The sequence below is a fragment of the Odontesthes bonariensis genome, chromosome 17, assembly GCF_027942865.1.
Source record: "Odontesthes bonariensis isolate fOdoBon6 chromosome 17, fOdoBon6.hap1, whole genome shotgun sequence".
NCBI lineage: Eukaryota > Metazoa > Chordata > Actinopteri > Atheriniformes > Atherinopsidae > Odontesthes > Odontesthes bonariensis.
The window spans coordinates 759,538-782,602 of record NC_134522.1 but is presented as its reverse complement, the minus strand read 5'-3'; the positions used below and the strand labels follow the sequence as shown (position 1 = coordinate 782,602).

Here is a 23,065-nt window from a genome sequence, read left to right as displayed (position 1 = left end):
ATTCTCATAAAAGTTCTGTCAACATTAAAACTACAAAGCTTCTGATAAGAATCCGTGCGCTGATGAGCCTTCGTGCACAGCATCAGCTTGAAGCTCAAAGGTCAGCTGGTTGGGTTAGGGAGCACCGAGGCTTTTATAGTTATCAACGATGTCCACGGGTGGTTCTCTGTGCTGACAGGAGAGACGCCTAAAGTGTTCTGTCAAAAGTCAATTTACTTACTCACTTCAAATAATCCCAACGACACCATCTGTTCTTGTCATGTGACTCCTGATGACATCATACAGTTCTCTGGTGTATCTGGAGAGTCATGTTGTTAAAAATAATAAAACCTGAGCAGGGTACCTGCAGCAACTTAACTACAGGTAACCAATTTAACTAAAAATAACTAACTTAACTACAAGTAACTAACTTAACTACATGTAACTAACTTAACTACAAGTATTCAATTTAACTACAAGTAACTAGCTTAACTACAAGTATTCAACTTAACTACAAGTAACTAACTTAACTACAAGTAACCAACTTAACTACTAGTAAATAACTTAACTGCAAGTAACCAACTTAACTACTAGTAAATAACTTAACTACAAGTAACTAACTTCACTACAAGTAACCAATTAAACTACAGGTAACTAACTTAACTACTAGTATTCAACTTAACTACAAGTAACTAACTTAACTACATGTAACCAACTTAACTACATGTAACTAACTTAACTACAAGTAAATAACTTGACTACAAGTAACCAACTTAACTACTAGTAAATAACTTAACTACAAGTAACCAACTTAATTAAAATAAATAACTTAACTACAAGTAACCAATTTAACTACATGTAACTAACTGAACTAGAGTAACCAACTTAACTACATGTAACTAACTTAACTAGAGTAACCAGCTTAACTACATGAAACTAACTGAACTAGAGTAACCAACTTAACTACATATAACCAACTTAACTACAAGTATTCAACTTAACTACATGTAACTAACTTAACTAGAGTAACCAGCTTAACTACATGTAACTAACTGAACTAGAGTAACCAACTTAACTACAAGTAACCAACTTAACTACTAGTAAATAACTTAACTACAAGTAACCAACAATCTAAAATTGATACATTTCAGGGAGCCACCAGCTGTTTCTGCCATCACCATGGCAACAAACAGAAGAAGTAAACAAAGCGAGTCTGTTGCTGTTCTGATGGAACACTTTGAGTTTTAGACACATCATCTGATACTGACTGAAACTCTTTTGTTCTTTCCTTCTTTCCTCCCCATCTCCCTTCCCTCCTCCCTCCTCCCTTCTTTCCTCCCCATCTCCCTTCTTTCCTTCCCTCCTCCCTTCCCTCCTCCCCTCCTCCCTCCTCAGTGTGACCCTCCCATCCAGGTCCACGACCTGTTCCAGGACATCCAGGATGGGCACATCCTCATGGCTCTGCTGGAGGAGCTCTCCGCCTGCAGACTGGTCAGACATTTCTGAGTCACCTTGTTATTGTTGTTGTTGTTGTTGTTGTGAAGGCAGGGCTGTAACACTTCTCTTGTGGATCTCACAGCTCCACGGCTTCAAGAAGTCATCTCATCGTATTTTCAGACTCAACAACATTGCCAAGGTCCTGAGCTTCCTGGAGGAGAGAAACGTGAGTGCTGCTTTCCCGAACCCTTACCCTAACCCTAACTCTTACCCTTAGCCTTACCCTAACCCAGTGCTGCTGTCCCTAACCCCAACCCTTACCCTTACCCTAACCCTAACCCTAACCCTGTTGATGAAGGTTTGGACCTCAGCCCACTGAGGGTGTGTGTGTGTGTCCAGGTGAAACTGGTCAGCATCGATGCAGCCGATGTCGCTGATGGGAACCCGTCCATCATCCTCGGACTCATCTGGAACATCATCCTCTTCTTCCAGGTAATCTCCTGTTTGTAAGTCTGTAGCCACGTCAGGTCCGGCCGGGCCGGTGCCTTTAACAGGAGCCGGTGCCTTTAACGGGAGCCGGTGCCAGCAGCAGAGGACCGGGTCCGGTCGGTGAACAGCTGTAACGTTGGGGTGGAACCCCAGATGGGTTCTGAGGGGTTCTGATGCAACTCGCTGACATCTTTAGTTCTGGTCTTTCTTTGTGGTTCCTGAGGAGCTTTCTTCCTCCCTTCTGGGGACTTTCTGGGGGCATTTCCCTACTCTCAAATTAAGAATCATCATCGAGTTTAGATACCCGGAAGTCAGAACCCATCAGAGTCCAGATTTCTTCTGTGTGAACACCTCAGGATGACTTTGGATAGTTTGTGCAGTGAGTCTTCTCTCAGTGTTCCTTCACTCAAAGAGGATGCAGGTAAACGCTCTGCTGATAAAGGTTGGTACAGCCCATCAGCCACTGATAACCCGTCTGTTCTCCACCCAGATCAAAGAACTGACCGGGAACATCCGGAGCCAGTTCCCGTCCTCCTCCAGCCTGTCGTCCATCCCCAACAGCTCAGACTCCGACACGTCCCACAGCAGCACGCCATCGGAGGAGCGGCCGTCCACGGCTGCCGCCATGAGGGAGAACAGCAAGGCTATCAAGAAGCTGCTGCAGTGGATCCAGAAGAGAACTCGCAAGTGAGCAGCTCTTTATATCCTGAATGTGTTGGATAGCAGCGCGGCCGCTCTGCTCTGACACAACCTCTCCTGTTGCAGGTACGGCGTGGCGGTGCAGGACTTTGGGAAGAGCTGGACCAGCGGTCTGGCCTTCCTGGCTGTCATCAAGTCCATCGACTCCAGTCTGGTGGACATGAGGAAGGCCCTGCTGAGGAGTCCCAGGGAGAATCTGGAAGAGGCTTTCAGGATAGCTCACTACAGCCTGGGCATCCCACGGCTGCTGGAGCCTGAGGGTAACATGCACCCGCCCTTAAACTCGCCTTTGATGAGAGGTCTTATTGAGGTGTCCAGATGAGACCGGCTGAGGTTTAACCTCAGCGGCTCTCCGTGTCAGCCCTGTTTTAACCCCTCTGCCCACAGCACTCTAAGCTAGCAGCGGTTGCTGAGTTACAGAATGGAACCGTTCAGCTAGAAAGCTTCAGCTAACAAAGTAATGTGGGAACAATGATGTTCATCTTTCAGAAAGGAGCAGCAATAACTCCTCAGAAGCTGGTGTACGTCACCTTCATTAGCTAAGCTGTTAGCGTTAGCTGCTGCTAAAGGAGAAAATAACAGCAATAACTCCTTAGAAGCTGGTGTATGTCACCTTCATTAGCTAAGCTATTTATCCACAGTCTTTAGCTAACTCTGCTGGAACATTAGCCTCAGATAGAGTTCATCCACAGTCTTTAGCTAACTCTGCTGGAACATTAGCCTCAGATAGAGTTCATCCACAGTCTTTAGCTAACTCTGCTGGAACATTAGCCTCAGATAGAGTTTATCCACAGTCTGTATCTAACTCTGCTGGAACATTAGCCTCAGATAGAGTTCATCCACAGTCTTTAGCTAACTCTGCTGGAACATTAGCCTCAGATAGAGTTTATCCACAGTCTTTAGCTAACTCTGCTGGAGCATTAGCCTCAGATAGAGTTTATCCACAGTCTTTAGCTAACTCTGCTGGAACATTAGCCTCAGATAGAGTTTATCCACAGTCTTTAGCTAACTCTGCTGGAACATTAGCCTCAGATAGATTTCATCCACAGTCTTTAGCTAACTCTGCTGGAACATTAGCCTCAGATAGAGTTTATCCTCTGGGCTCTGATATCCTCTGAGGCTGCTGCAGGATGGAAGATGCTGTCTGATACATCTGTGAACTCTGGTTTTTACCTGTTTAGATGTGACCATTAGCACGCCGGACGAGCAGTCCATCATCATGTACGTTTCCCAGTTCCTGGAGCACTTCCCTGGCGTGGAGGAGGTAGGACATGCACGGTACAATCCCGTCGGCTGTAGGGATGACGGTGTGCTAACCTCTGTGTTTGTCTGCCAGCCGGAGGAGTCCTGCCAGCTCATCGAACGCAGCGTTTCCATGGGCCGACTCAACTTCCGCGACAGGGACTCGGACCACATGAGGAACGGCGCCCGCGGTGACCGGCTGAGGGGGCGGTCCTCCATGTTCCAGAAGGAGCAGCCGCCGCCAAAGATCCTGATCTCCTCCGTGTCCGAGGACAGAGGCTTCCTGCTGCCACGCTACAGGGCGGCTGCTGCTCGCTCCTGGTCCAGTGAGGACTTTCTCTCAGACTCCGCCCACATGGACCACGTCTCCGGCAGCGTAAACGCCTCAGAGCGGTCTGGAATCATAGAGTCTGGAACCACAGAGTCTAGAACCACAGAGTCTGGAATCATAGAGTCTGGAATCATAGAGTCTGGAACCACAGAGTCTAGAACCACAGAGTCTGGAATCATAGAGTCTGGAATCATAGAGTCTGGAACCACAGAGTGTAGAACCATAGAGTCTGGAACCACAGAGTCTGGAATCATAGAGTCTGGAACCACAGAGTCTGGAACCACAGAGTCTGGAACCACAGAGTCTAGAACCACAGAGTCTGGAATCATAGAGTCTGAAACCACAGAGTCTGGAATCACAGAGTCTGGAACCACAGAGTCTGGAACCACAGAGTCTGGAATCATAGAGTCTGGAACCACAGAGTCTGGAATCATAGAGTCTGGAACCATAGAGTCTGGAACCACAGAGTCTAGAACCACAGAGTCTGGAACCACAGAGTCTGGAACCACAGAGTCTGGAATCATAGAGTCTGGAATCATAGAGTCTGGAACCACAGAGTCTGGAATCATAGAGTCTGGAACCACAGAGTCTGGAATCATAGAGTCTGGAATCATAGAGTCTGGAACCACAGAGTCGGTCATCGGTGACTCTGCCATCCACTCGCCGGACTCCTGGATGGAGAGCGAGCCGATGCCGGAGCGGTTCTGTGAGAGTCGCAGCGATGGTTCTCTGTGCGACGGCGAGGCCTGGGAGGTGTACCGGGCCTCGCCGGTGGACGTGACCCCGCTCGATGAAGGGTTCAACTCTTCCTTAGAGGACCGCGGTCCTGACGAGCAGACCGGGTCTTACGTAGAAGAAGAGATGTGCTCGCTGGAGGGAATCCAGTCTGAGAGACACAACCAGGACCTGGGTAACCAGAACCAGGACCTGGGAACAGAACCAGGACCTGATCTAAGAGAGAGGAACAACCCAACAGAGATGGACTCCCAGCAGAAGGACAAAAAGCCCACAGAACCAGAACCTTCTTCTGCACTCTGTGAGACGGAGGTTCTGATTTGCTCCGGAGCTGAAGATCTGGACTCTGATCAGCCGAACCAGGTCCAATCGGGCCCTTCCACAGCTGTACAACCGCCTGATGAAGAAGATGGTGCTGAAACGGAGCGGGACGGACTGAGAAAGAACTCTGAGAGCCAGAAACCGGCTGATGATCCTCATCAGGGTTCTGATGGACATCAGGACCGACCCGCTGATGCCGGTCCTGACAAAGAGACAGGAAACACCCAGCAGAACTCCCTGGATCCAGTCAGAACCCAGCAGAACTCCCTGGATCCAGTCTCTCTGGATCCAGTATGGACCCAGCAGAACTCCCTGGATCCAGTCAGGACCCAGCAGACCTCCCTGGATCCAGTCAGGACCCAGCAGAACTCCCTGGATCCAGTCGGCACCCAGCAGAACTCCCTGCATCCAGTCAGGACCCAGCAGAACTCTCTGGATCAGCAGAACTCTCTGGATCCAGTCTCCCTGGATCCAGTCAGGACCCGACAGAACTCCCTGGATCCAGTCGGCACCCAGCAGAACTCTCTGGATCCAGTCGGCACCCGGCAGAACTCTCTGGATCAGCAGAACTCTCTGGATCCAGTCTCCCTGGATCCAGTCAGGACCCGACAGAACTCTCTGGATCCAGTCGGCACCCGGCAGAACTCTCTGGATCAGCAGAACTCTCTGGATCCAGACACCTTGAAACTGAACGGTCAGGTTGCGGAGTGTTCTGAACCCAAGTCTGGACCCAGGACCCTGGACCTGTTTTACTCAGACTTTGATGGAAGTTCTTCCACAGAGGATCTGGGTGACGCGGTGGAACCGATGGATCTGTTCTACCCCGACAAAGAGGAGCCCAGGCTCACGGAGCCTCCTGACCCCGACGTGCAGAGGTGGCCTTCGGTTCTGAGCGTCTCTGCGCTCCAGCCGGCGCCGGCCTCAGAGGACCAAGAACCGGACCTACAGGAGGACTTCAGGGATGGAGAGGACCTGGTGGAGGATCAGGAGAACATGAAGGTCAGAGTCTTTACGTTCTTCATAGTTTTCAGGTTCTGAATGGATCACAGTGATGTTGTAATAGATGACCATGTTGGGAACAAAGCCCGGTTCTGATGAGACAAAGCATCATGACTGGCGTCCAGGTTAAAGTTAGGAGTAAGACATTGATAGAACCCTGTCTGATAGAACCCTGTCTGATACAGAACCCTGTCTGAACAGAACCCTGTCTGATACAGAACTCTGTCTGATAGAACCCTGTCTGATAGAACCCTGTCTGATACAGAACTCTGTCTGAACAGAACCCTGTCTGAACAGAACCCTGTCTGATACAGAACCCTGTCTGATAGAACCCTGTCTGATACAGAACCCTGTCTGATAGAACCCTGTCTGATACAGAACCCTGTCTGATACAGAACCCTGTCTGATAGAACCCTGTCTGATACAGAACCCTGTCTGATAGAACCCTGTCTGATACAGAACCCTGTCTGAGATAGAACCCTGTCTGATACAGAACCCTGTCTGATACAGAAACCTGTCTGAACAGAACCCTGTCTGATAGAACCCTGTCTGAAAGAACCCTGTCTGATACAGAACCCTGTCTGATACAGAAACCTGTCTGAACAGAACCCTGTCTGATAGAACCCTGACTGAAAGAACCCTGTCTGATACAGAACCCTGTCTGATAGAACCCTGTCTGATACAGAACCCTGTCTGATAGAACCCTGTCTGAAAGAACCCTGTCTGATACAGAACCCTGTCTGATAGAACCCTGTCTGATACAGAACCCTGTCTGATAGAACCCTGTCTGATACAGAACCCTGTCTGATAGAACCCTGTCTGATACAGAACTCTGTCTGAAAAGAACCCTGTCTGATAGAACCCTGTCTGATACAGAACCCTGTCTGAACAGAACCCTGTCTGATACAGAACCCTGTCTGATACAGAACCCTGTCTGATAGAACCCTGTCTGATACAAAACTCTGTCTGATAGAACCCTGTCTGATAGAAACCTGTCTGATACAGAACCCTGTCTGAACAGAACCCTGTCTGATACAGAACCCTGTCTGATAGAACCCTGTCTGATACAGAAACCTGTCTGAACAGAACCCTGTCTGATAGAACCCTGTCTGATACAGAACCCTGTCTGATAGAACCCTGTCTGAACAGAACCCTGTCTGATAGAACCCTGTCTGAAAGAACCCTGTCTGATACAGAACCCTGTCTGATACAGAACCCTGTCTGATAGAACCCTGTCTGATACAGAACCCTGTCTGATACAGAAACCTGTCTGAACAGAACCCTGTCTGATAGAACCCTGTCTGATACAGAACCCTGTCTGATAGAACCCTGTCTGATACAGAAACCTGTCTGAACAGAACCCTGTCTGATAGAACCCTGACTGAAAGAACCCTGTCTGATACAGAAACCTGTCTGAACAGAACCCTGTCTGATAGAACCCTGTCTGAAAGAACCCTGTCTGATACAGAACCCTGTCTGATAGAACCCTGTCTGAAAGAACCCTGTCTGATAGAACCCTGTCTGATACAGAACCCTGTCTGATACAGAACCCTGTCTGATAGAACCCTGTCTGATACAGAACCCTGTCTGATACAGAAACCTGTCTGATACAGAACCCTGTCTGATACAGAACCCTGTCTGAACAGAACCCTGTCTGATACAGAACCCTGTCTGATAGAACCCTGTCTGAAAGAACCCTGTCTGATAGAACCCTGTCTGATACAGAAACCTGTCTGAACAGAACCCTGTCTGATAGAACCCTGTCTGATACAGAACCCTGTCTGATAGAACCCTGTCTGATACAGAACCCTGTCTGAACAGAACCCTGTCTGATACAGAACCCTGTCTGATAGAACCCTGTCTGAACAGAACCCTGTCTGATAGAACCCTGTCTGATACAGAACCCTGTCTGATAGAACCCTGTCCGAACAGAACCCTGTCTGATACAGAACCCTGTCTGATACAGAACCCTGTCTGATAGAACTCTGTCCGAACAGAACCCTGTCTGATACAGAACCCTGTCTGATACAGAACTCTGTCTGATAGAACCCTGTCTGATACAGAACCCCGTCTGATAGAACCCTGTCTGAACAGAACCCTGTCTGATAGAACCCTGTCTGATACAGAACCCTGTCTGATACAGAACCCTGTCTGATAGAACCCTGTCTGATAGAACCCTGTCTGATAGAACCCTGTCTGATACAGAACCCTGTCTGATACAGAAACCTGTCTGAACAGAAACCTGTCTGATAGAACCCTGTCTGATACAGAACCCTGTCTGATAGAACCCTGTCTGAACAGAACCCTGTCTGATAGAACCCTGTCTGAACAGAACCCTGTCTGATAGAACCCTGTCTGATACAGAACCCTGTCTGATAGAACCCTGTCTGAACAGAACCCTGTCTGATACAACCCTGTCTGATACAAAACCCTGTCTGATACAGAACCCCGTCTGATAGAACCCTGTCTGATAGAACCCTGTCTGATAGAACCCTGTCTGATACAGAACCCTGTCTGATACAGAACCCCGTCTGATAGAACCCTGTCTGATAGAACCCTGTCTGATAGAACCCTGTCTGATACAGAAACCTGTCTGATACAGAACCCTGTCTGATACAGAACCCTGTCTGAACAGAACCCTGTCTGATAGAACCCTGTCTGATAGAACCCTGTCTGATAGAACCCTGTCTGATACAGAACCCCGTCTGATAGAACCCTGTCTGATAGAACCCTGTCTGATACAGAACCCTGTCTGATAGAACCCTGTCTGATACAGAACCCCGTCTGATAGAACCCTGTCTGATAGAACCCTGTCTGATACAGAACCCCGTCTGATAGAACCCTGTCTGATACAGAACCCTGTCTGATAGAACCCTGTCTGATAGAACCCTGTCTGATAGAACCCTGTCTGATACAGAACCCCGTCTGATAGAACCCTGTCTGATAGAACCCTGTCTGATAGAACCCTGTCTGATAGAACCCTGTCTGATACAGAACCCCGTCTGATAGAACCCTGTCTGATAGAACCCTGTCTGATACAGAACCCCGTCTGATAGAACCCTGTCTGATACAGAACCCCGTCTGATAGAACCCTGTCTGATAGAACCCTGTCTGATACAGAACCCTGTCTGATAGAACCCTGTCTGATACAGAACCCCGTCTGATAGAACCCTGTCTGATAGAACCCTGTCTGATAGAACCCTGTCTGATACAGAAACCTGTCTGATACAGAACCCTGTCTGATACAGAACCCTGTCTGATAGAACCCTGTCTGATACAGAACCCCGTCTGATAGAACCCTGTCTGATAGAACCCTGTCTGATACAGAACCCTGTCTGATAGAACCCTGTCTGATACAGAACCCTGTCTGATAGAACCCTGTCTGATACAGAACCCTGTCTGATAGAACCCTGTCTGATAGAACCCTGTCTGATACAGAAACCTGTCTGATACAGAACCCTGTCTGATACAGAACCCTGTCTGATAGAACCCTGTCTGATACAGAACCCTGTCTGATACAGAACCCTGTCTGAACAGAACCCTGTCTGATACAGAACCCTGTCTGATAGAACCCTGTCTGATACAGAACCCTGTCTGATAGAACCCTGTCTGATACAGAACCCTGTCTGATACAGAACCCTGTCTGAACAGAACCCTGTCTGATACAGAACCCTGTCTGAACAGAACCCTGTCTGATAGAACCCTGTCTGATACAGAACCCTGTCTGAACAGAACCCTGTCTGATAGAACCCTGTCTGATAGAACCCTGTCTGATACAGAACCCTGTCTGATACAGAACCCTGTCTGAACAGAACCCTGTCTGATACAGAACCCTGTCTGATACAGAACCCTGTCTGAACAGAACCCTGTCTGATACAGAACCCTGTCTGAACAGAACCCTGTCTGAACAGAACCCTGTCTGATACAGAACCCCGTCTGATACAGAACCCTGTCTGATAGAACCAAACAAAAAATAAAAACTGTCACATTTTTATTAACTTTAAATAAAAAAAGACGGCTTTCTGCCAACGTGAAATATTTCTCCTCGTTCTACTAATATATTATTATTATTATTTTTATTATTATTATTCTTTCTTCATTTCAGTGAAGAATCAAACTGCAGGTGAGAGTTTATTTTAGATATTTTCTCCTCCTTATTTATCTAAAATGATGCAATATTGATTCCAACTTCAAATTTTCCGAGGTCCTTTGACTGCATCTTGATCTGTAATTAGAACAAATACCAAAGCATATAATAATATAATTATAATAATATTATAATAAAAGGGGGAGGGGCAAACAGAGCTGCCCTCCTCAGCTTTTCTTTCTGATGTTCTGACGTTCTACCTGAGAACGTTCTGAGGAAACAAAGTTAATGACACAGAGCTTTTTCTTTAAAAAAAAAATTATATAAATATTTATTTCTTTTTTGAAAAATTTTCTTTTTCTTTTTTTTTTTCTTTTTCTTTTAGCTTTTTCTTTTTTTACTAAGCTGCTGATTGGCTCCTCTCTTCCTGTTTGTTACTAAGCTGCTGATTGGTTCCTCTCTTCCTGTTTGTTACTAAGCTGCTGATTGGCTCCTCTCTTCCTGTTTGTTACTAAGCTGCTGATTGGCTCCTCTCTTCCTGTCTCAGGTGATCAGGCAGACCGACCAGGACCCTGAGGACCCTGCTGCCTCCCAGGAGCAGTGTGTGATGTGTGGGGTGCCCATCGGGGGACTGCAGGGCGGTGAAGATGCTGGAGGAGGCTCAGAGTCTGAGAGGTAGGCCTCTGGCTGTCGGAGAGCTTCTCCTGAACACAGATTCTGTGGAACACTGCAGCTCAGAGACAGATTACACACATTAATGGGCTTAATCATAACCGGGGATGTCCCGATACTTCTATAGAACATTAAAAAAAAAGAAGAAACAGATCCAGGACGTCCCTGATTCTTTATTTTCTTCACTTATTTTATCATTTAACACCCAGAACTAGGGATGGGAATCAAAAACCGGTTCTTGTTGAGAACCGGTTCCCAGTGTTTCAATTCCTTGGAATCATTTGGCGATTTCGCAAACGATTCCCTTATCGATTCCAGTGGGCGCGAATGACGTCACCACGCAGTGTTGCGTGGCGAGTCCAGCGCAGCCAGCAGCCAACAGTAAACATGGCGCCCAAGCGGTACAAACGCTCGAAACTTTGGTTCCACATCCCTAAAAAAGACGACAACAGGGCAACTTGCAAAGTTAATATTTCACCAAAGGGAGGAAATACTACCAACATGCAATAACTATGAATGAATGTCGCGTTTTCTATCTGCTCCGGACTAACGTTGGTGAATCTGAACCCAGCAACGTTAGCAACGTTAGCAACATTAGCATGTCCTCGGCTAACACTGCAGGTAACTAACTAACTAACACTGCCTATCATGTTAGCACCATTTGCCTGATTGTAAAAGCTGCTGTTAGTAACGGTTAAGGTTAAATGAATGCCTTCTCAGGCATTACATTTAGATGAAATCATGAGAGACAGAGCCTGACTGGCTCAGAGCCAGAGGCTGGTGGTACTACCCCCAGTTCACCTCTACCTCCAGCTTCTCCTTTCACCAGAGCAGGAAGAGTTCAATTACCCAGGCCAGGATAGACCAATGTGGACCTCACCGTTGTTGGGTTTGTGAGGTCACGACTCGTGTTACTTCTAAACTAAACAAAGTTGATGCTAATCAACCGGTTTGTTGTCCTTTTTCTCCAAATGAGAATCGATAAGGGAACCGACAAAGAACCGAATCGTTAAGCAGAATCGAAAATGGAATTGGAATCGTAAAAATCTTATCAATTCCCATCCCTACCAGGGATGTCCCGATACTTCTACAGAACATTAGAAAAATGAAGAAACAGATCCAGAACGTCCCTGATTTTTTATTTTCTTCACTTATTTTATCATTTAACACCCAGAACGTTCCCAGTTCTTTCAGATAAATCCGTAATGAGTCCAAATGAAAAGATGGTCTGCCTTCTCCTGTTTGGAGCTGATCTGATGGATTTTCTCTTGTCAGCAGGGACTCAGGAAGTTCCAGCAGAGCAGATGAGATCCAGATCCCTCCGGTTCTCCGGCACAGGAAGGGCGCTCGCCTGGCTGAGTCCAAGGTGCGTTTGAGGCTCCGCTTCCTGCTGTCCTGTGATGATTTCTGCCGAATAATAAGAGTGCGTCTGTTCTGTTTAACCTCTCAGGACCGTCAGAGAGCGGCGCCCAGAAAGGCTCAAAAGGCTCAGCACGATGACTTCTGGTAAGAACTTTCCCCCCAACGTCAGTCATTTATACGGGTTAGGGGTGATGGTGACCCGGAACAGATGCCGGATTTTAGAATGGTGGCAGGCCCGGTTTCTCTGAGTGGTTAGGGCTTTGAGTTTTTACTCAGTGGATCCCCTCCTACGTGACTGAACAGCCACCATGGAGTTTGGTGTAGGAGCCAGGGGGGGGGGCACTCTACAACTCAGGACCCGGCTGGTAGTTGCTGCGTGTAGTGTCGTGGTCTTGGAGTAACTCAGGAGGTCGTGGGAAACTCTGTGTGATCTGAGTTGTGTTTCAAGTGGGTGCAATAGACACAGGGTCCATACAGGTGTGTGTTATGTGTTGAGCAGAAGTTTGAGCAGAAGTTTGAGCAGAAGTGTAATCTGATGGTGTCGCTGTAAACGACCATCAGCTGTGACCTTTAACAGTTTAACAGAAAAAGTTTTAGATCTTCAAATCTAGGCTAAAAACCTACTTATTTGGGATTGCTTTTAATACCCAGTAGTATGATGACACTTTAATTTTATTTGATCTTATTTTATTTTATTTCTTTCACTGTTCTTTTACTGTTTTTATTTGTTTTTACTTCTTCTTCTCCTTATTTATTACCTGCTGTAAAGCACTTTGGTACACCGTAAGGATTGTCTGTGAAGGGCTGTAGAAATAAAGCACATGTACAGAGTCCTCGCTGTTTCCTGACCCCTGAAGACAGGGGCGCTGAAAAGGAGGGTAAAAGGAGAAGGATTCTAGGGGCCCATGAGGGCCCAGAGAGGCCCTAATAAAATTATAATACTGACAAAAAATCATATGACACTAAGTTATTAACTAACTTATAATCACAAATATATTTTATTTACAATTTACTGGTAACAATAACTTTCTTTGTTTTGGAAACATTACGTTTATGTTTTGTATTTTTCAGGTAGCCTAATTTAGAGTTTAGAATCAGAGTATCAGTGTTGCAGCAAATAAATGAATTCCATTGGATTCCTGGTGCTCAGCGTTTACCTACCTCAACTGTCATGTTTTTCTTTTTTCAAAAATATGGGAACGATAGTCAGAAATACCATTAAAATGCATAGTTTTACGTAAAATAACATCACAAATTTTCGCCTACCTCCTGGCCGGTTGTTTGGGGGCCCAGTAAAAATTATTTTCATGGGGCCCAAAATCCCTAGCGGCGCCCCTGCCTGAAGCTATAACTCTTATATAACTGTAACTGTGTTTTTGCAGGTTTGGGGAGAACTGGGAGCTCTACCTGCTGCTGCTGCTCTGGCTGCTGCTTTACTCCTTCTGGCTGCTGCCTCAGATCGACCCGAAGACGCTGCCCAGCCTGCTGCTCAACCTGGACCGCTGAGGGGCTTTTTAAAGATTTGATGATAAACAGACATGTGGATCTGCTGCTCTGATTGGAACCACATCCCAGATATTATGTAACATCCCTGATATTCCCAGAGATGATGTGATATAAAACCCCTCTTTTATAAACATGAATGTGTATTTCTGTCATTCTGAGAAAATATTAGAAGAATTCAGTTGAATGTGGTTAAATTTAACCAGTTAAACTTCTTCTCTTAATTTGAGAAATGTTTCTGTTGATGCTGCAACTTTAGTCCAGTGTTCTCCCTGAAGTTCTGCCATAAAGATGTCAGACTTTATGGTATAAAGATGATGATAAAGATGTCAGACTTTATGACAGAGTGCCTCCGTGCACGTTGATGTCAGAACCTGAGATGTACGGTCGATGGTTAAAGTGTCTGTGGAGCTGAACATGAATGGGTTAGGGTTAGGGTAGGTGAAGGTGAAGGTTAGGGTAGGTGTAGGGTTAGGGTAGGTGAAGGGTTAGGGTAGGTGAAGGGTTAGGGTAGGTGTAGGGTTAGGGTAGGTGTAGGGTTAGGGTAGGTGAAGGGTTAGGGTAGGTGTAGGGTTAGGGTAGGTGTAGGGTTAGGGTAGGTGAAGGGTTAGAGTTAGGTTAGGGTTAGAGTTAGGGTAGGTGAAGGGTTAGAGTTAGGTTAGGGTTAGAGTAGGTGAAGGGTTAGTGGTTAGGGTAGGTGTAGGGTTAGGGTAGGTGAAGGGTTAGGGTAGGTGAAGGGTTAGAGTTAGGGTAGGTGAAGGGTTAGAGTTAGGTTAGGGTTAGAGTTAGGGTAGGTGAAGGGTTAGAGTTAGGTTAGGGTTAGGGTAGGTGTAGGGTTAGGGTAGGTGAAGGGTTAGGGTAGGTGAAGGGTTAGAGTTAGGTTAGGGTTAGAGTTAGGGTAGGTGAAGGGTTAGAGTTAGGTTAGGGTTAGAGTAGGTGAAGGGTTAGGGTTAGGGTAGGTGTAGGGTTAGAGTTAGGTTAGGGTTAGAGTTAGGGTAGGTGAAGGGTTAGAGTTAGGTTAGGGTTAGAGTAGGTGAAGGGTTAGGGTTAGGGTAGGTGTAGGGTTAGGGTAGGTGAAGGGTTAGGGTAGGTGAAGGGTTAGAGTTAGGGTAGGTGAAGGGTTAGAGTTAGGTTAGGGTTAGAGTTAGGGTAGGTGAAGGGTTAGGGTTAGGGTAGGTGTAGGGTTAGGGTAGGTGAAGGGTTAGGGTAGGTGAAGGGTTAGAGTTAGGGTAGGGTTAGGGTTAGAGTTAGGGTAGGTGAAGGGTTAGGGTTAGGGTAGGGTTAGGGTTAGAGTTAGGGTAGGTGAAGGGTTAGAGTTAGGTTAGGGTTAGGGTAGGTGAAGGGTTAGGTTAGGGTTAGAGTTAGGGTAGGTGTAGGGTTAGAGTTAGGTTAGGGTTAGGGTAGGTGAAGGGTTAGGGTAGATGAAAGGTAAGGGTAGGTGTAGAGTTAGGGTAAGGGTAGGTGAACGTGGCGTCAGGAGAACAAGCTGCCAAAGATGATGATGATGATGATGATTAAACCACCCCACCTTACAGACCAAACACGCTCAGGAACAAACCCGATCAGACGTCCACAGCATGCACCCCACCGACCCCACAGCCAGCACCACAGGGTGGAGCCTCACCACGTCAGGGGGGCGTTTTTAACGTTATCTGCCACCAAACACCACTTCTGTACTCAGATTGTTTTATCTGTGGAAGTTCTTTTTATTCTGAAGGAAAAACGGCCAGTGTGACTGATCCACTATTTTTCTGTGTACATGATATATTATGATGTTATTATGATGCTATTATATTGTAACTGATGCATTAAAGTGCTCACACCTCTGAAAGAAACCTGGATCAGTCCTACTTCTGAACTAAAGCTGAGACATTTTACCTGTTTATTACAGTTAAAAACAACAAAAATACGCCTTCCTTGTGGTCCCATGGGGACTAAACATGAGCTCGAAAACTAAGGACTAAACAGGAACTAAACACTAAGGCACGAGATAAACTAAAACAGGGGTTCCCAAACTTTTCCATGCCAAGGCCCCCCAAACAGTATCAGCTTCTGGCCCCCTTTGCAAACCACAGACAATGCTACAAAATATAAAGAAACATCAACTTTTAGAACGCATTTTCTTTCTTTTCTTCACGGACAGCAGCTCGCCGTGTGAATGCAGCCTGACTAAATGCTCTTCTTTACGTCTGAAGAAGTCGACCGTTTTTTCGGACTCTGCCAGATGTTTTTGTATCAAGTGACGCTGAAGTTTCGAAGGTTTTGAACACTCATTTGAGAGGGTCTCCAGACAGAGGATTTTTCTGTATGGCTGTAAAGCCAAACTTAATGTATGCTGCCTCATACTTTCTGATTTTAGTTGGCCAGTTCTTTCAGTCTCTTCCAAGTCAAAAATCTGTCCATTTTGGCTAAGCTAGCTACACGCTAGCTTGAGGAGCAGAGCAGCTTCAGAACAGGCGCAAACCGCCAGGTCTACGATGTTTTGACTGGCAGCCAATCAGAAAGACCAGCATGGCAAATAACATTTCGATATGATATATTATTATAAATTGTATTTTACAATACTGATTAAAAAAATGTGACAATTTTTTATTATGATGTTTAAAAAAAATTTAATTCTATTTTTTTATTTTTGCATTTTTTTCTTATCTTCACTCCAATTTTGTCAGGCCCCCCTAGCGCCCCCTGGCGGCCCCCACTTTGAAAACCACTGAACTAAAACACAAAACTAAGAACTAAAAACAAGGCGAAAAACCCCATGAACGTGACAAATACGCCTTCCAGGTGGTCCCGTGTGGACGTAAATGTGTTTTAATTGTTCACCCATGAGAACGCTGCTGTCAGTCACACTGAAAGCTTCCAGAACTTCCAGAACTTTCAGAACTTTCAGAGCTTTCAGAGCTTTCAGAACTTGAGCTTATTGCAGAGCAGACTGATTGCTGTGGGAACCGGGTCAGTGCAGGAGTCTGTAAGTATGAAGCAGAACTTTCCTTTCTGGTTAGTGAAACTGACCTTCAGTGTAATTCAGTGTGGATCAGAGCCATTATAACAGACAGATGGGTTTGAGAATTTAATTGAGTACTTTAAAAATCTCAAGACCCTTCCATAAGCCTATGGAGCCCTGAGATATATATTTGATCTTGCGTAATTATTGACATGTACATGAATATGTAATGCCCCCATTGTCTGTCATTATTATTATTATTATTAATTATTTTTATTTATTTATTTTTCTCAATTTTCTCATCACTGTATGAACACTTTAATTCTTACTAGCATTACTACTATCATTACTACTGTTTTTCCCTTTATTTATTTATTTAATTTATTGCATTGTTAATTTATTTAACTTTGCTATCTATGCTCATATGTGTTTTGTTTTTCCTTTACAGCAGTATATGGGTGGGTGGGTTCTGTTTGTTAAAAAGAAAACAAATCCAATTCAAGATATTGTATTTAAATGAATCTTACTTTGTGCTTTCTTGAATAAAAAATATACTAAAATAAATAAATAAATAAACTTTTAGAATCCAGCTTCAGTTAAAAATGTCTCATCACAACATTGATGAACTTTAAGCTCTTTGACTAAGTTTGTATGTCGTAATGCTGCCATCTGCTGGACATCATGTTAACATACATCCCACATACATGTGGCAGAAACTGATCCTTTCAGCTCCCACTGAGGCTATGTACACACGTAGCCGAGTATTTTTAAAACCGAATGTTCCCCCCCCTCCGTTTATAAAATAATTTGTATCATTACCTCGTTTTCGAAAAAAACACCTTCCACACATAACCGAACATCTGCGTTTTCACCTGTCTTGACAACCCAAATGCATTTGCTGTTTTGCGCAATCTGCCCTCGTCAGCTAAATAATAAAGTGTGCACGCAACTTTTTTGAGCACACTGACAGGTGATCGCATGACAGTGGACTGCCCCTCGATATGAGGACGTAATAATTCCGACAGCGACGGGAGTGAGGAGTACGACTTGGGCGTGTAAAATCAAGGCAGTAAACAGCGCCTGCACAATAATAACCAATAATAATCCGAACAGCGGCCCCTGGGGACCCTGGGGACCAGAGGTGTGACCAGAATGGCATGTGGGGGGGCAGTTAGCTCATCTGGGGGGACAGAAAACAATACCTGAAAAAAATTGGTGGAAAACCACTACTACAACTTCAAGCATAATAATAATAATAATAATAGTAATAATTCAATTCGGTAATGAAAATAGGGTCACACTAGCATAAATCATGACCGTCAATTTTAATTTTTAATTTTAATTAACATGCTCCACATTCTCCATTGAGGGTTTAAATTCAAGTAGATACTTGGGGCAAGACATCCAGCCAACTCCAGCTGTTTATTACCTTCATTAAGTCTACATTTCAGATCATTATACAACAAAAACATCCGAAAATGTGAAAATCGCCTTTTTTTTTCAGCAGCAAGGGGTTAAGGTTTCGGAGGGTACACGAGAACAAAAAAATAAATAAAGCTATAAACTTTGCAGATATATGCTTTTTTTAAATCACCACCTGCATTTATTCTATCAATAGAAGACACAAGCAGAGATAATAAATCGTGGCCTTTTTTCTGTCCAGTTTTCTTTGGATGGACAGGGCATTTCTCAGGGGGGCAGTGCCCCCCCCCCAGCCCCCCCGTAGCCACGCCCCTGCTGGGGACCCTGGTTCTGGTCGGCCCGTTCAGTAATCGGTCAACTCCTGGAGTCAGTGACAGGTTTCCGCCTGTGGAGGCGCTGTGGAGCGGTTGGAGCTCCGTACGGAGGGCTGCTATTCTCCATCACGTTTAGTGGCAGGCCCCCCCGCAGATAACGTAACGAGCCGCAGCTTCGCAGACAACGTACCGTTTTTGGCGTAGCAGAGCGGCCCAGGTAAAAGCAAGTGGTCCCCCAATGGACGAGTAGCCTCAAATCGGTGCACCGAACCCGGGTTGGCAGTGAAGATTTACGCGGAACGAGTTCACGAGTTTCCGGTGGAGACGCTGAGCAGAAAACAAGCCTTAAGGTGAGTCCCTGAGCGACGCGACGCGCGTCTCTTTCTTGAATCTCCCCGGAGCGGACGGCCTGTTAGCCTGTTAGCCGTTAGCCTGTTAACCGTTAGCCCGTTAGCCTGTTAGCCGTTAGCTAGCTGACATCATGATGGTGGCCGCGGCCACCGTCCACTCGCTGCTCGTGTCGGCCGTGTTTCGGGTGACATATCCCGGTCTGTCAGGCGGGTCACACCCGCTCCAACCGGGTTATAACCCGGGACCAGCCGGGCTGCACACAGCCGAGCCGTGCCATCTGTTAGCCGGGCTAGCTTAAGGTCCCACTGCGGGAGGTTCCGGTGCCGCCGTGCGGGTCACAGCCCCGCGGTACCGGTACCGGTGCTGTGGCGGACCGAGACCTGCGGACACACAAAACTGCTTTAATTCCTGTTTTAAGATGGAGGTTAAGTGAGCTGTCAGTGTGGCTCCAGGTCTCAGTGAAACACCTGGAAGCTGCTCCAGGTGTCAGTAAAACACCTGGAAGCGGCTCCAGGTGTCAGTAAAACACCTGGAAGCGGCTCCAGGTATCAGTAAAACACCTGGAAGCTGCTCCAGGTGTCAGTCAAACACCTGGAAGCTGCTCCAGGTGTCAGTAAAACACCTGGAAGCGGCTCCAGGTGTCAGTCAAACACCTGGAAGCTGCTCCAGGTCTCAGTAAAACACCTGGAAGCGGCTCCAGGTCTCAGTAAAACACCTGGAAGCGGCTCCAGGTCTCAGTAAAACACCTGGAAGCTGCTCCAGGTGTCAGTAAAACACCTGGAAGCGGCTCCAGGTCTCAGTAAAACACCTGGAAGCGGCTCCAGGTCTCAGTAAAACACCTGGAAGCTGCTCCAGGTGTCAGTAAAACACCTGGAAGCTGCTCCAGGTGTCAGTAAAACACCTGGAAGCGGCTCCAGGTCTCAGTAAAACACCTGGAAGCGGCTCCAGGTCTCAGTAAAACACCTGGAAGCTGCTCCAGGTCTCAGTAAAACACCTGGAAGCGGCTCCAGGTCTCAGTAAAACACCTGGAAGTGGCTCCAGGTCTCAGTGAAACACCTGGAAGCGGCTCCAGGTCTCAGTAAAACACCTGGAAGCGGTTCCAGGTCTAAGGTCCAACAGTTCTGTAACCCATTAAAGATGGTACATGTGACCCGCTTTCACCGCCATCTTTACCACTGCCGGAGCATTACATCACCGTGGCGACCCACAGAACCCACATGTTCTGCTGGTGGTTCCCAGCTGTGTTTACCTGTGAAACCAGAGGAAACTGAAGCCTTGGATGAACTGTAATCTGTCACATCCAGGCTGGACTCTGCTTTTAAAGCTGAGCTCCTCCACCTGATTGAGCTCCTCCACCTGACTGAGCTCCTCCACCTGACTGAGCTCCTCCACCTGACTGAGCTCCTCCACCTGACTGAGCTCCTCCACCTGACTGAGCTCCTCCACCTGACTGAGCTCATCTTCATCATTGATTTTCGGCTCTGTTCAGATTGCGATGCCAAACCAATGTGATACCAAACCAATGTGACACCAAACCAATGTGATACCAAACCATTGTGATACTAAACCAATGTGATACCAAACCATTGTGATACCAAACCATTGTGATACCAAACCAATGTGATACCAAACCAATGTGATACCAAACCATTGTGACACCAAACCATTGTGACACCAAACCAATGCGATACCAAACCAATGCGATACCAAACCAATGTGATACCAAACCATTGTGACACCAAACCATTGTGACACCAAACCAATGTGACACCAAACCAATGTGATACCAAACCATTGTGATACTAAACCAATGTGATACCAAACCATTGTGATACCAAACCATTGTGATACCAAACCAATGTGATACCAAACCAATGTGATACCAAACCATTGTGACACCAAACCATTGTGACACCAAACCAATGCGATACCAAACCAATGCGATACCAAACCAATGTGATACCAAACCAATGTGATACCAAACCATTGTGATACCAAACCATTGTGATACCAAACCAATGTGATACCAAACCAATGTGATACCAAACCAATGTGATACCAAACCATTGTGATACCAAACCATTGTGATACCAAACCATTGTGATACCAAACCATTGTGACACCAAACCAATGCGATACCAAACCAATGCGATACCAAACCAATGTGATACCAAACCAATGTGATACCAAACCAATGCGATACCAAACCAATGCGATACCAAACCATTGCGATACCAAACCAATGCGATACTAAACCAATGCGATACGAAACCAATGCAAACCTGTAGACGTCTGGGACGTTCTGACCTTCAGATGACAAACAATGTTTTCCACTTTGTGAAATGATTGATGGTAAACTCTGAGAAATGAAACCCGTAAATGTTTGGGTTCAGTGATGGTAATCAGTACTCCTTTTGGTTTTGGACCTGGCCGTGTGTGACGGATGTATCCTGCATCTTCTAAAGCAAATCAGAAGAAAACTGTGTTGTTTCACTCTGAAGAAAACCCCAGTTTTAGGCTGTGTTCGAAACCGCATACTACATACTACATACTTGCAAAATGCATACTCATCGATCAGACAGTATGCAGAGCGTGAAAACCGCCTTTTTTTTCAGCAGCAAGGGGTTAAGGTTACCCACAATGCATTTCGGCTGATTTCGGCTCGGGCTCTAAACTCTATAAATATATAACTTTAGCAACATTTGAAACATTTTCAGGTGAGAAAGTAGTCGTTGAAAACCTGACAAAATACCGGCTGTTTACAACTTTGTTCCCACGAATTCGGCGCTACTAAAGCTAGCCGCAGTTAGCTAACGCACTTCTGGTTATTTTCACAAAATAAAATACCCGTTACCATACAATTGGTGCTTTTGTTTTGAAAACAGGAAGTGAACCTACCCTCGTTGTAGCGAGCTTGAAACTGCCGTTTTGACAGGAAATGACGATCGGCGACGTCAAGTTACGTTGCATCTTGGGTAGTTTGAGTATGAGTAGTAACCTCATGATGCATACCCAACATTTCGGCGAATCTAGTATGCATCTAGTATACATCCGGGAACTTAAAAAAGTTCAAGTTAGTAGGAGTAGTAGGAGAAGTATGCGGTTTGGAACACAGCCTCAGTTAAAGCTATGATAGGTAATCCAAGAGAGCTAGCAAGATTCGAAAGTGTCCCCTCCTCTAAGCTCCACCCCCCCCCTCCCCATTCCGTCAGTGCTTCATCCAAAGCCGGTAGAACCGCGTGCGCACATGGAGCAGGGAGCCGACAGAGGGGGGCGTAGGCAGAAAGCAGAGGCATCTGATTGGTTTTTTGTAGGCGCTCCAATCCGAGATCAGCGCTGATCTCGGATTGGTCAGCTTTTTCTCAGTCCTGCAGCTGCCACAGAGGTCTGATTATTTTCGTCCCTTTTTCTAAATACATCTTGTATAGATTTCTCTCAGGATACACGGACCATTTCACCCAGTATTACAAAATGTGTTTCTGAACAGGATTACCAACCATGTCTTTAATTATCTGATCCTTTCTGTCTCTGTCCAGATGTTCCAGATGTTTCTGTGTCCTGTGATAACGGTGACTCTCTGTGTTCTCAGGACTGTTTCCACCTCACTGTGAGGAAACATCTGGAGTTGGTTAACACGCATGTTACCATGGAGCCGAGGTTAAGGGTTTTCTGCACATGCTCAGAGTCTCCCTTCTTACCTGTAAGTATGTCCGCTCGCCACCTCCTCGCCGTGACGTTCTGACGGAAGCTAACGGGGCGCTGTGGTCTCTCCTGTCAGTGAACGTCAGGATGCTGAAATGAGATAAGTGGACGCCTGGAGGAGCCCCGCCCCTCCCCACCTCCACCTCAGCTCTGTGAAACATGGCAGGTCTGCAGCTCGTCACCCCCGCCACCTCACCCATGGGGCCCTTCTTTGGCCTGCCATGGCAACAGGAGGCCATCCATGACAACATCTACACGCCCAGGAAATATCAGGCAAGACGCCGCCGCCGCATGCACATGTTGCCCTGCTGCAGCTGTGAGATAACTCCGCCCCCTGCCTGTTACCTAACTCCGCCCCCTGTCTGTGAGATAACTCCGCCCCCTGCCTGTTACCTAACTCCGCCCCCTGTCTGTGAGATAACTCCGCCCCCTGTCTGTTACCTAACTTCTCCCAGTCTGTGAAATAACTCTGCCCC

General features: G+C 46.4%; 2 protein-coding genes across 4 annotated transcripts in view; both read left to right on the top strand.

The window, feature by feature from the left end:
- clmna (calmin a) overlaps positions 1 to 14,358 on the top strand; it is a 33,649-nt gene extending 19,291 nt beyond the window's left edge. Inside the window, exons 3-13 of one of the 2 annotated variants that reach the window (XM_075447810.1) lie at positions 1,375 to 1,470; positions 1,559 to 1,642; positions 1,816 to 1,908; positions 2,396 to 2,592; positions 2,671 to 2,864; positions 3,786 to 3,868; positions 3,941 to 6,232; positions 10,867 to 10,994; positions 12,267 to 12,357; positions 12,442 to 12,497; positions 13,736 to 14,358. In XM_075447810.1, coding sequence (XP_075303925.1) covers positions 1,375 to 1,470; positions 1,559 to 1,642; positions 1,816 to 1,908; positions 2,396 to 2,592; positions 2,671 to 2,864; positions 3,786 to 3,868; positions 3,941 to 6,232; positions 10,867 to 10,994; positions 12,267 to 12,357; positions 12,442 to 12,497; positions 13,736 to 13,859 — 3,438 coding nt within the window. In that variant the 3' untranslated portion in view covers positions 13,860 to 14,358. The remainder of the gene's footprint in view (positions 1 to 1,374; positions 1,471 to 1,558; positions 1,643 to 1,815; positions 1,909 to 2,395; positions 2,593 to 2,670; positions 2,865 to 3,785; positions 3,869 to 3,940; positions 6,233 to 10,866; positions 10,995 to 12,266; positions 12,358 to 12,441; positions 12,498 to 13,735) is intronic. The other variant, XM_075447811.1, reaches the window with a different exon arrangement.
- A 4,343-nt stretch (positions 14,359 to 18,701) lies between these two features.
- dicer1 (dicer 1, ribonuclease type III) overlaps positions 18,702 to 23,065 on the top strand; it is a 41,327-nt gene continuing 36,963 nt past the window's right edge. For both annotated transcript variants that reach the window (XM_075448901.1, XM_075448902.1), the window contains exons 1-3: positions 18,702 to 18,886; positions 22,477 to 22,587; positions 22,666 to 22,862. In XM_075448901.1, the coding sequence (XP_075305016.1) occupies positions 22,749 to 22,862 (114 nt within the window). In that variant the 5' untranslated portion in view covers positions 18,702 to 18,886; positions 22,477 to 22,587; positions 22,666 to 22,748. The remainder of the gene's footprint in view (positions 18,887 to 22,476; positions 22,588 to 22,665; positions 22,863 to 23,065) is intronic.